The 13248-nt window shown below is 49.2% G+C and overlaps 1 protein-coding gene across 4 annotated transcripts in view; it reads left to right on the top strand.

The window, feature by feature from the left end:
* The first annotated feature begins 2498 nt into the window (after positions 1-2498).
* The window catches only part of LOC116941663 (adhesion G protein-coupled receptor B3-like), a 71199-nt gene continuing 60449 nt past the window's right edge, over positions 2499-13248 (top strand). For 2 of the 4 annotated variants that reach the window (XM_032952971.2, XM_032952975.2), the window contains exons 1-3: positions 5169-7007; positions 9387-9554; positions 10305-10412. In XM_032952971.2, coding sequence (XP_032808862.2) covers positions 6230-7007; positions 9387-9554; positions 10305-10412 — 1054 coding nt within the window. In that variant the 5' untranslated portion in view covers positions 5169-6229. Of the gene's footprint in view, positions 2784-5168; positions 7008-9386; positions 9555-10304; positions 10413-13248 lie in introns of those variants that run through there. The other 2 variants (XM_032952972.2, XM_032952974.2) reach the window with 2 other exon arrangements.

Below are 13248 nucleotides of genomic sequence, written 5' to 3' on the forward strand. Positions count from 1 at the left end.
GCCGCATCGTAATGAGGGGGTGACTGTGCTAGCCCGAGTTGTTGTTGTTAGCGATGCGCAAATGTGCGCGGTGTTTGCTGCTTTAGTATGTGCACAAAGTTACATGTCAATGGGTGCCCTCCAGCTGCGGACGAACTCTGGGGCACTGCCTGGCAAAGTGAGTGGCTTCAGTGTTCTCCAGCTCTGATATAGACGTTAAATAAAACAGAGGGTGAGAGAGGGAAAAAGAAAAATTGCGCGTGAAGGAATTTCAATACTCGTAAAATATATATATAGTACATCTGTGATTGTGTGATTCACGGAGCAACGTGTGTAGCCCCACAGGCTATCTGGGAGAGTAACCGTCAAATAAGCGAGATGAATTCATTTTGGTTAAAATTCAGAAGGTGCATGGCCAGCGTTGATTCGTATCGCTCGCAGGAGGTGGGTGGGTGGGTGGGGGAGGTGGCACAATAAGGCTGGTTCGATGCACGGCTTGCTTAGCCATTCCCCCCGTGCCGATCCGATCCGAGCCGCCTTACAATGGGGAAAATTGTTGTACGCCTTTGCTCCACACGCTCTGCTAGGAGGAAGGCAGGGGAGGAATGGACGGTGCGTCGCTGCGTGCACCACGTCTCTCATCCTCGCTGGAACGCCGTTGCACTCGCTCTCGATCCATTTGCGCACGCGATGCACACTCGCTTAGGCCAATATGCGGATGACGCGTAGGTGGACGAGGAGGACCCGGGCGACGTAGGGACATACCTCGGTCAAACCGGGATGTCGTCGCAACAACAACAACAAACAACCAAACAAACAAAAGTACGCAAAATGTTGAACAGTTTGCTTTACCGCTTGACTTCTTCGTATCCCTTCATTCACCAGATACTGACGGAGATGTGATACTCCGGGGTGAATAATGTTGAGTTATCCTCGCTTTTTGCTGTTGCTGTTGTTGTTATTATATCCTCTCTCCCCTACCCGCTGCGTGGATTTAAAGCGCACCGCAGGGAGCGTTCGCGCTGTTTGGTGGCCGTGGGGGTTTCGCGTTTCGAGATTCCAAGAGCGGCGCACGTGTTTATTGAAATATGCGAAGAGGGGTGGCACGCAGATTGCTTGCGCGTCCTCGCCTTCCTACTCCCTGCAACTGGCTTCGGCGGCAACGCGGCGGGGAGAGATCGCTGGGCTGGGTTGTTGAGTGGGAGGGGTCTGCGAGGAGAGTTTAATAATAATAATGAATAAGGTTGTTCCCGCTGGCATGCAGTAATATCGGAGCGCCAACAAAACGAACGCGTGCTCTTTGCTACGAAAGGGAAGGAGACTCCACGGATCCACACAATAGGCTTGCGTGCCCAACACGCGAATAATAATAATGATAATATATAGTTCTGTATAATATATTGCAATATATAAATCAACAAACATAAACATCGGCCGTTTCGTAACGTAAGTTACAAGACACAGTATGGTAAAACAATAGCCTTTCAATTATGAAGCATGTGACAGCAGTAGCAATGTTTGGAAGATGTAACTCAGCCAGCACAGTAAAATAGTAAATCTCGAGACGCAAAAAAACCCTGCTGCATCCATCCACTGCTGCTGGGACCGCCGTCGCGAGCTGCCGAGGGGTGTGGGCTCTCGTGGTGTGTGCTGCTGCTGCTGCTACTACTGCTGCTGCTACTGCTACTACTGCTGTTGCTACTGCTGCTGCTTTTGCTACTGCTGCTACGACTGCTGCTACTGCTGTTGCTACTGCTGCTACTGCTGTTGTTGCTACTGCTGCTGCTTTTGCTACTGCTGCTACTGCTGCTACGACTGCTGCTACTGCTGTTGCTACTGCTGTTGCTACTGCTGCTGTTGCTACTGCTGCTGTTGCTACTACTGCTGCTGCTGCTGTTGCTACTGCTGCTGCTACTGCTGCTGTTGCTACTGCTACTACTGCTGCTACGACTGCTACTGCTGTTGCTACTGCTGTTGTTGCTACTGCTGTTGCATCTGCGTCCGCTTTAAGGACTCGACCCTCGCGGACTCCAGAAGGTGGACACCTTCCCCCTCCCCTCGAAGCGCGCGCGCTCCTCCGCGATCCAACATCCCCCCAACCTCCACCCCCACCCCACCATCCTGCACTCCCTCAACTCATCCCCCCCCCAACTCCACCCCCCCCGCAACCGACCTCCTTTTCCCGACAGCTCCAATCGGAGCAGCCCTCGGGAGCAGCGAGCGGGCGCCCCTTTGCGCAAGCCCGAGCTAAGACGATGGTGGCGGCGGCGGCGGCTCTTGGTGTTGCGCCGGGCAGCGAGCTCCGAGACCCGCAGCACGCGCAGCGTCGCTGCGCTCGTGTCCTGGAGGGGCCGGAGTTGACGGAGCAGCGCCCATCGTTCGTTTTGTCGCGGGGGGTGAGCGGCGAGGTCCCTCGCCTCCGACCGGGCTGTGGCGTCGGGGTGCGGGTTGGCTGGGCGTGAGGAAGGAGGGGTGTGTGGAGAGAGTGGGGTGGGTGGGTGGGGAGTTGAGAGGATTTATTTTGTTTTGGGTGGCGGAGAAGAGGGAGCGTGGGGGGCTGTCCGAGAAGAGTGCGGGAGCTGGAGAAAGAGGAGCGAGCGAGGGAGCGAGCGAGGAGCCAACCAGCCCAACGAAAGAGGAGGAGGGGAGGGGTGGTGGACTGTGGTGGGATTTTTTGTTGTGGTTTTTTTCTCTCTCTCTCTCTGCTGCCGAGCCCTGCTCTTGTAATTACTCATTCAAGCGCCAGCGTCCCAGACTCCTCACTAAATGGGCTGTTTTACATTCTAGCCTCGGCCACGAAGACGGTAAGTAGACAATTATAGCTGTCACTGTAATTCGATTAGCGTTCCCCGGCTGGAAACGTGTATGGAACATGACCCGTGCACCCATGGCGTGCGTCTGCGGGAACCCAACACGTACACACATCACATGTTTTTGCTCCGACATATCAGCGATATTCTGTTTAAAGCCACTCAGTGTTTACTTTCGACGTGTCGTTTTTGTTGTTGTTGATGGAATAAAAAAAATCGCAGTGCAGCGACTTTCGTTGCAAGGGGGGTGGAGGGGGGGGGGTATGTAATCACTTTAAGCTGAGCCCATAATTATGTCCACTACATAATAGACGTGTTAAACTGACGGGTGTGTAGCCGATGGAGAGGCGATAAAGGTGCGTGATGCTCACGGATGACAGAAATAAACGCGCTGCGTCGCGCGGACCAAGGAAATGATCGCTAAATGCTTACGACGCAGCAACTCGTTTACGGATCGAATCTTCGCTGCATGTGAGCTTACAACGCAACCGTTACACACAACCCATCTCAGCTGCTTTAAAACGTTCACCATTTAGCAGCCGCGCTTCCTGCGATTATTAACTAATTCATCGTTGGGTGTGGAGGGTTTTGGATGTGGGGGGAGGGGGCAGCATTCGTATGCTCATTTCCAAGAATTAAAAGGTCGATGTTAATTTTCCGTAGCGCGTTCTGTTTTGGGTGTTTGGAGAGCAAAACGCTAGCGCGTGTCAGACTCGATTGTAAACCACGCACACAAGACGCGGTGTCACTGAATGCGAGACATTAGTCCGGGTGTAGGCGAGATACACGCTGGGCACCAAGGCGCTCTCTGCCTCAAGGAGTGGGATTCGTTGCCATTGGGTGCCTCGGCGCGCACAATGGAAAGGGCTCACGGCCCTCGCATAGAAAGTGGTGGTGGGGTGGGGTGGGGGAAAAAAAAGGAACATTCATAAAAGGCTGCATCAAAAAAAAATTCAAGCTGCGCACATTCCTGCCGGAGTGTAATCGTGGTCCAGTTGCATGCATCTCACAAGCCGACGCGTGTTTTGCGTGGTTCTGAAACCGACCAGTGTTATTCGACTTGATATTGTGTGTTTGTTGTTGTTGTTGTTTAAACGGTGGTAATCCTTAGTTGGAGTGCAAATTGCAATCGCGTTTGCTCCGATCTGTCGTCAGTGCTAAACGCGGCATGACCGCAGTGAGGCCGAGCTAGAGACGGGCGAAATGCGATTGGGGGAGGGGGGGGCGACTTTTAATCGGAGATTAATAAACAAACAAAAAGCTTTAAACGGACCAGCAACTCGTGCAATAATATTATGATTGTTATAAGTCATTGTCGCCGGTGACATTTTTCGATCCGGTTTATTCGTGTCCAATCGATCGATTCGACATGCCGTATTGAAGTCGCAGTTGCCACATAGGGAGAGGAAATGATTTCAGCTTTTATCCAGCGCTGCGTGGAGGTTACAGGAACGGGCTACTCCACCCACATCCCCGCACGTTATCACCTACCTCCAGAGAGAGAGAGAGAGAAGGAAGCGGCATCTCCCTTTAGCAATGAGATTTTACAGTCGAAGCTAAGCCCTGCCAAGATACAGTTCACCAGCCCCAGGGTGTCTGTATATGAACGCGCGCCTCTCTATACGGTTCCAAATTGGCGAGCCCTTTTGGGGCTATGCGGTTCAGCATCACTGAGAAGCCAGGACACTGCTGGCAAATCGTGAATGCTATTCTGTTAGTGCGAATGAAAACGCAGCACGTAAACACAAATAAAAACAAGCGCACACGCAGAAACACGGTGGGCAATTGGAGAAAGTTAATCGATCGCCTGCGTTCAAAACCAATTTGAGAGATGTTACTGCGAAATAAAATTTCGAAACCAAAAAAAACCGGTCACAAAAATGCAGCAATGCGGCTATATATTTGGCGAGTGCAACTTACGTGACGGGGTAGAGTCCGGCAGAGCATGGGAATGATTGCGTCCGATATTTACGCGGAGCGTCCCATTAATACAACGCTACTTTGGCTGCGTGAACCCCGTAATGTGTTTCGTGATGCAGTTGCAGCGGCACCAGACCGTTTTATAGTTTAAAAAAAAAAACCCTTCACCATCTCCTCCTCTTGCAACTCCTCCGCGAACAGGCGCACGCACGCATACACACACACACACAAAATATTCAACACCAACAAAACAAAAAAAGGGGCACGGGACCGTTGCCCGAACCGTCCGTTCCCGACCATTGCCACGAGGTGGAGCCATTTGATCAAAATCCGTTCGGCTTTTCGACTTCGCTTGCGGAGTGCAGAGAGAGACACAGGGCGGTGGAGGGGGGGTGGAGAGCAAGGGAGAGGGAGAGGATGTGTGGGGGGGGAGAGGGCAAGGGAGAGGATGTGTGTGTGGGGAGACTCGTAACGCGAGGGAGCGCAGATTCTCCACTTTTAGACAGCGCCGATTATCATCGCGGTCGCGCGCCGCCTGTTCAACTGCGCCGCGCACCGCGCACGCGTCCGGCCTCAGCCTCGCTAGGGGAGAGACGAAGGCGACCGGGGAACAGAGGGAGGGGAGGGGGGGGTAGGAGGTGGTGGGGGTTAAAAAATGTAAGAGGGGACTCTAATGCCGCGCTACGGGTGTGGGGTTGTGTTTTTGTGTGTGTGTGTGCGTGTGTGTCGTCTTCTCTGCTCCCACCGTGACATTTATTTTGTCTCAATTCGATTCGCGCTCCTCGCCCGCGAAGCCGTCTCGTCGTTGGTCGGCGTGTTCGTTGCGATTTAACAGCACGGTGGGTTGCGTCGTAGTGACGACAATAATAATAACGACGACGATGATGATGATGCGTAAACATGCGTAAAAAAAGGGATTCGAGCGCCGTAAACTGTTAACCCCGGCGCGTTAAGACGAATTAACGGGGCGATGGACAAAAGTAAAGGTTTGCGCACACAAGTTAGATATAACGCATTAATCACGCAAGAGACATAACGCGATTAACGGGATAAAGGCGAGCTTGAGCCGAGCGGTTAGCCGGGCTAGTCGGATAAAGTGCAGTCGGGTGCCTGAAGCGCTCCCGTGGCAGCTTTCTTATTCCTCTTCCTCCTCCTCCTCTTGTTGTTGTTTTGCGCGCGCGGCTCCCGTTCGTTCCGCGCCGCACTGCATGGGAATAATGCCCCAGCGGGCGGGTCCGGGGGGGTCCCGTCCGCTCGAGACGCCGCCACCGCCGCCTCTGATGCTACTGCCGCCACCACCACCGCCACCACCACCACAGTTCATCTCTCGCTTACAGCAGAAGGAGGAGCCGGGCGTGATCGGCTAACAGCGGCGCGGGAGTGCGAGTTTCCGCTGTGGCATCGACTGCGCGACCCTCCTCCTCCTCCTGCCCCCCCCGGCCCACCGCGACTCCCCCGCCACTGCCACCGCCACCGCTGGCGTCGCAGCAGCACCCTGCGTGGCCCCGCGGCGGAGGACGATGCCGTCCCCTCGAGTGCTCCGCTTGCTTCTGGCCGCCTGCGTGTCGTGTCGTCTCGCGTGCCTGGCCTCGGGACTCTGCGGCGCCGAGACGCGAGCCGAGGGGGTCTTCATGGGGCGCTTCGCGTTCGGTGGAGCGCAAGGCGCGCCGCGCAACGCGTCCGCGTGCTGCAGCAGGCTGGTGGTGAACCCGGACCCCGGGAGCCACGTGCTGCTGCTCAGGTTTACCAAAGGGAACGGCTCCTGCGCGGAATACAAGCTCGGGGCGCACGCGTACGACGCTCGAGGCACCCCCGCCGTAGCGGAGGAGGAGGAGGTGGTGGAGGAGGAGGAGACGGAAGACGCGTTCTTGGATGTGTGCGACTCTGGCGGCCGCGTAACTTTCATGCAGAGCGAGAGAAAGTACGTGAAGCTGCAGTGCACTCATGAGGAGGCGCGGGGCAATCGGCCGTCGCTCTCCGGAGCCCTCTCGACACAATCGTCGTCGTCGTCGCCATCCAACAACTGGATTTCGGTGGATTACATCGTGATGGATAAAAGCGGGGCGAACGTCGACGCTTGCCGCCTCTTCTGCGACTGGCTCGCGAGCTGCTGGTGTACCGAGAACCCCAGGGGTCATTGCGCGGTGGACAAGTCTCCCTGCTCTTGCCTTGCCCCTCGATCGGACGAGGAGGGCATTGGCCTCGACTCTGGGCCCTGCAACGGGAGGAGCGAAGGGGCCGGCTCCAGGCACCTGCTTTTCGTGGCGCACGACTGCGATAAGGCGTCGTCGTTATCAGGTGGGGCTGCTTATGAGATGCTGTAATAGAATTCAGATAGTATCTTTCCCAGGGGATTTGCTCGGGAGTTTTAGATAAACGATTTACCAGGGGTAGACTGTTCAACGGGCGCTCTGAAAAAAAAAGACATGCGCTTGATATATGAGAGGTTTGTCCATTGCGCCCACGTTGCGCGATTCTAAACATTAAATCTTATCAAAGACCCAACGCGGGAGACTCGGGTCAGCGCGTCGCTGTGCAATAACTGTAGCTAGACACGTGTGTGTGTGTGTTTCAGCTAAGTTATTAAAAACAAAATATCATTGGCACGCTGATAATGGAGGGGAGGGAATCGTAAATCTGCGAGTCTGGCTTTCGGTTCACGCACAGACGCCTAATGACAATAAGTGACGCGCACGTTTCAGTGAAATTCCAAATTGAGATGCAAATGAGGGAGGGAATATTTTATAACGGCCGATTTAAATGACCATCCGAATCTAACGGCATCCCAAATCTGGCATTTGTATTACGTATTTTATTGTGTCATGGGTATTGTGCACAGCAATCGGGTTTTATATATATTAAAAAAGTGCATGCACTGCAAGAACATTCTTAGAACATTTTTAAGCATTTGTGGTAAAAAAAAAAATTACAGATCCGTTTGACCTAACACTGCAGGGCTATGCGAAATTTCCACCCCTGACATGTCTTAAAAGTGTGTAATTATGCAGTGCCCAGCTATGGTGTCATGTGATGCTTCTGTATATCCCACGGAAATTTAAATTGTACTTTATTTGAAAGTGGCTTTCCTCTCATGGATAAGTGTCCGGTAAATGAAGTGGCTCGGTGATCTCTCACCCTTGTATTACTCAGAGGCTGCACATCATGAATATTTTAATAATATTGGGGGTGGTTTAAGTGACATTTCACCATGAATCTGCTGCCACATTTATGTTTGTGCAGCAATAACATCCATCAGTTATCAACATATACGTAACATGTTGCAGTGCCAGTGAGTAAAAGACGTTTCCCCGTGTAAAGCAGATTGTCTCGTGCAACAAATGATGCATTGCATCACTTAAGCATTGAGTGCAGGGTACGGACAAAAGTGTAGTCACTGCAATTGTAGTGTTGGAACTGCAGTCATATTATTAAGCAGCATGTGGCAATCGGAACGATCTTATGATTTGTGGCATAGGTTACAGAGTGTGGTACATCGTCTCTTGAAACTTTTTTTTTAATAGCCATGACCGTAATGAATGGGCCCGCATTGCACGCTTGTGCCGATGGTGCCATTCAAAGAGCCGGTGCGCTCAATGGCAAATTTGAGCAAAGCCGCATTTTTTTCACGATTCATTCTTGGTCATGCAAAATGCGCTCTGGCTCTCTGTACATAATCTTACTGGCAGTCAGGTAATGCACCGAATGGAGCCGTAATTAGAACACGCGTTTGGCTTGTGTACTTACGCAGTCTCTACAAGGCATAGTTACAGAGAGGGAAATAACTGCGTTTGTCTTGGCAGGAGGAAGCAGTTGGCAGTACAGTATATTGCACAATTTCTGCCCAACAGTGCCTCCCTTTGGGCTGTGATAACTGCTTTCATTTGTTATAATTGATTACGGACTGACCTACATCTTCACCGACGTTTACGGGAGAAAAGTGTTGGAAGTAATTGGTATTAGGAGCGAGGAAGTGATGGCTCTTAGTGTTTTTTTTTTATATAAGCACACGCGGCTTAGATGAGGAAACTATATTGCATGGTACGTTTGCTTGCTATGAGAGGCTCCCAATATCGTTTAATAATGGGAATATTTGTACTTGAAAAGTAATCATTTATTTTCTTGCATGGCATGCTGTTGCATCTTGCCAGTTTATTATTGAAATGAATTCTTACCTCAATAACAGGGCAATACATTTTCATTTGGAGTACATTGCCATGCCCTGTCAGTATATAAAGCATGCAAGCGTTCACTTCAAATTGTACAGGAAATATATATAGCACACTTATTGTCATTTTTTTGGGCACAATGTGGCCTGTGGGAAATGTTTTTTTGTCAAAGCAAATTCTCAATAATTCGGTATAATAAATTTGAATGTAAAAAGGCACATGTGCCCTTACAGTATTTAAAACGCACATTAAAAACACACCTGTTACATAAAAATATTATTACCATTGCGTTAGATGTAATACATAACACATGGTTTTCTAACATGGGTATACCTGTTGATGGAGCACCACACATCTCATCTCACAGTACGGGCAATTCCTGAGCACCGCAAGTCAATTGGTTTGCTGATGCCCTTTCTCCAGGGACCCTTAGCTTTCTGCGGAGCCAATGCCACCATCGTCATCACCGTCATCACCGTCATCAGCAGTGCGCCGTGTGTTCCGATTGCAGTGCCGTGGTCTTCGTGGGGCAGCTGCTCGGAGCCGTGCGGCGGTGGGCTGCAGATGCGGAGCCGGGCATGCAGTGGGCCGTGCCAATGGGAGAATGTGTGGGAGCGTGGGCGGACCTGTAGTGGATTAAGCGAGGAGTGGCGCGAGTGCAATCGCCACAGTTGTGACAGTAAGTAGCTCTGAGCGTGACGCGGTAATCCTCTCCTCCTGGAGGCGCAGCTTATCAGCTCATTCGCCGTCAGGTCAGCTGCCTCCTGGCGCTTTGTGCCGTTAACCACATTTTTTTTTGTTGGATTCGCGGTTACAAAATCAAGGCCAGCGCACTCGTGCGAATATTCATATGAGTGGCAAATACGTGCCATCTAATTTCTGTCTTGTATCTCATGAGGTTATGTCGTGAAAGGCCCGTTGAAATTGTGGGTCAGACCCCAGTAATGAAAAATCAGCGAAAGCAAATTGGTGAAAAATCAACGGTTTAATTTTGGTCGTGATTTTTTTATATATAATATAAAAATTGGCAATAGTCTACCTCGAACAATGACAAAATATTAATTTACTAAAGAAAATGTGTTTTTTGATGGCTTTTGACAAAATGTGTTTTTGTATTGTACTAATTATTTAAATGAATGAGAAGACAAATTACAGTAATTAATACCATTTAACGATTAGCCACTTAGGTGACACATCCACACACAATAAATTAGTCTGACATAAATCTGAATTTAAACCATATTAATTCAAAATTTCAAGTTTATTTTTCACACTTAATCCAATTAAGTTCGCATTAAAATGTAATTTTAATACAAAATATATCTAGTATGTGTGTATATATACACATGCACTTGCATTGCTTCCTCACTAATTGTCCCTTTACAAGACTGGTGGGTTTTTTTTCAAGTTCGCCTATTTTCCATTTCAGGCCGATGGGAATCAGGCTACACTGCACATCACACTCACTCACTGCGATCTGGCATCAAAGACACAGACGGCAGCTGGGATCAAATTCCTGCAATGGGATCACGATCAGGTAACTCGTCCTTCTGCAGTCGGTCACGCCTGATGCTGGCAACCAATTGTATTTCACCACACCTTTCGTGGCATGTTTTTTTCTCACACACAGCTCGATAATCTCGATAATTACCTTAATAATTAAGGTTGAACAGAGACCGCATCAGAAATAAAACCTAAAACTCACATTTGTAAATAAAGGTCACTTCAAAATATTGGTTTTCAACCAAACGTCTGTGGATCGATATGGGGGTTTTGTGAACCACTCCAGCATGATCCACAGGGGGTCCTCAGCCACAAAGGAGTTCACAACACAAAATGTGCAAAACCTCCAGCGCTGGCCCACCGCAGCCCACATTTCTGCCTTCACAAATATTCTGATAATAATTGGTGAAGACTGCGCTGTGGGACAACGTGGCGGGTCTTGATATTAGGAGATCTTGAGAAGGTCGGCGATCATGTGATTGAGACGTGTTGACATTTATCAATACGCTTTATCTCTCTCGATGGGCTTTCAGGTTGTACCGCGTGTTGCTCAGCATGATGTTGGACATTTTGCTGCGCATGCTGGGAGCACCAGAGAGCTAAATAGCACAACCGCAAAAAACCTACGCAGTTATATATGTCTTCATTTAAAGCTTTCGTGACTGCAGGGATTCATATTCTTTGTTCTTTCTGTAAAGTCACGTAGAAGGGGAACAATAAAATAATAAAAATATAAAACAATAAAATTCTCACGACGTTTCGACTGCAACACAAGCAATTATCATCAGGTGTGAAAACCACAGCAAGAAAATTTTCTTGATGTGGTTTTCACACCTGATGATGAAAATGTTCTTGCTGTGGTTTTCACACCTGATGATGTGTTGCAGTCGAAACGTCGTGAGAATTTTATTGTTTTATATTTTTATTATTTTATTGTTTGTTTCCCTTCTACGTGACTCTACCGAAAGAACCAAGAATATATATCTCGTTTTAATCTTTTAAATATTGTTTGCTGAGCTCGGAAATTGAGTGCAGCTGCATTTGGCTCCATGCGTGGAGCAAAACATTGGACACCGTGCCGAACAACGCGCGGTTCAACCGGATTAAACAAAACAAAACCGCATCGGAGGGCTGCGCAGCACAACCGCGAAAATCTGCGCGGTAGTGTACATCAATCGTCTGGTTATGTCACGTTAAATATTTTAACAACCCTCAAATATAGTTGGCTGAACTTACACATTGAGAGTTGCCGCTGCTGCTGCTGCTGCTGCTGCTGCAGAGGGTAGTGGTTGCCATGGTGGGGTTTGTTGGCTGCTGCTGGGAGCAGAGCCCCCGGCTGCAGCTCCCCCGGGAGGGAGCTGGAGCTGTGGGCCGAGCGGGGCCTCCGCTCCGTGTCGCGCAGCCAGGGCCGCCAGGCGCGCTTCTCTCCCTGCGCCACGTGTCAGAATCACAATTCTTTACTTAGGCTGGAGGAATCCGATGGCCTGTGAAGCTCTTTTTTTTTTCACCGATGGCCAGTAGGTGGGCACGGCAGGTCAGAACGTTACAACAAACAATGCAAAAGCACGACGAGGGGTGCAAAGGGCTGGGAAGGTGCCGGCCGCCGCAGTGGGTCCTTGAGCCAGCTGCGCGGCTGCGATGCCGCCTTGCTGTGCACAGGTAAAGCTGGAGGCGCAACGATGTGTCTTTTGTTTGTTTTGTCATTGAGCTCGTGTTGCAACAAGGTGGCGGGAAAACGAAACGTCCTTCAAATTCCCACGTGACCCAACATCCATTGAGGCGCTCTGTTTACATGGTTGAAAGGAATGTGGTAAAGGTGCAGCCCAGCAATTGCTTGCTTGTGTTACTGCTGGTGGCACATTCTCCACCTGAGGAGGGCCTAGAGAGCCACACTAGAGGATCGTTTGGTCTATTCTTCCATTACACGCATTTTTCCTCACCTGGGAACTGACTAACTGTGGTGTACCTATTTATACTGCTGGGTGGACAGAGGTGGGGGGGGACTTTAAGAACTTGCCCACGCCCCGGGAGATCGAATCGACCTCTGGATTACAGGTCCAGCGTGATAACCATTGCATCATGGCAGCATCTAAAATCAATTTGTGAAATCACAAATGTTCGGGTGAGCTTTTTTATGGATTGTCACTCTCATTTTAAAATTATATCTGGATGGAGATGATGCATTTTGTATTCCACGAAAATATACGTTTTTTTGCGTTGCTAAAAATTGCATGTTTTCAAGTGGAAAGTTTCGAGTTATTTTGTGTGCCTTGAGTTATATTTTACAGCTTTCAGTGAATTTATTGCTGGGATATTTAATGGGAAGCTCTTATTTTATGGTAGGCATAAGTTGTGGGAGTAATACACGTGGCCTTTTTCTGTGAGCTTTGTCTTGAAAAGAAGATTGCAACTTGTGGCTTAGGAGGCAATTTCCCATACGACTCCCAAAGTAAGCATTAAACTGGCATGCACAGAGCCAATATGGGTTGCCATTTAGGTTTTGTCTGAATCTACCTGAACTATTTTCAAAATAAATGTACGTGTGGAAAATATAACAGCTGGTTTTTCAGTGTTTTTTATGTCGCTTGTAGGTGTCTCTTTTAATTATAATTATGAGAAAAGGCAAAACAAAGCATTAACTTTAGTTATTATGCAATAAAACCCATGGGTCAATGATGTGCTTATTTATATTCAAATACTGAATAACTCTTTGAAAGGAACTAAATCATCACAGTGCATATTTTTATGTTTCTTCTATATATGTGCCCATATTAAGTTAGATAAATGCTTTTAATTATTACGTTCTTAATCATAAATGCATGCATCTTGTAGCAAATTATTTATCTCCAGTGCTCCTCTGTGGGTGTATA

Source organism: Petromyzon marinus, chromosome 12 (genome assembly GCF_048934315.1).
Source record: "Petromyzon marinus isolate PM22_M1 ecotype Great Lakes invasive population chromosome 12, UKy_Petmar_22M1.pri1.0, whole genome shotgun sequence".
NCBI lineage: Eukaryota > Metazoa > Chordata > Hyperoartia > Petromyzontiformes > Petromyzontidae > Petromyzon > Petromyzon marinus.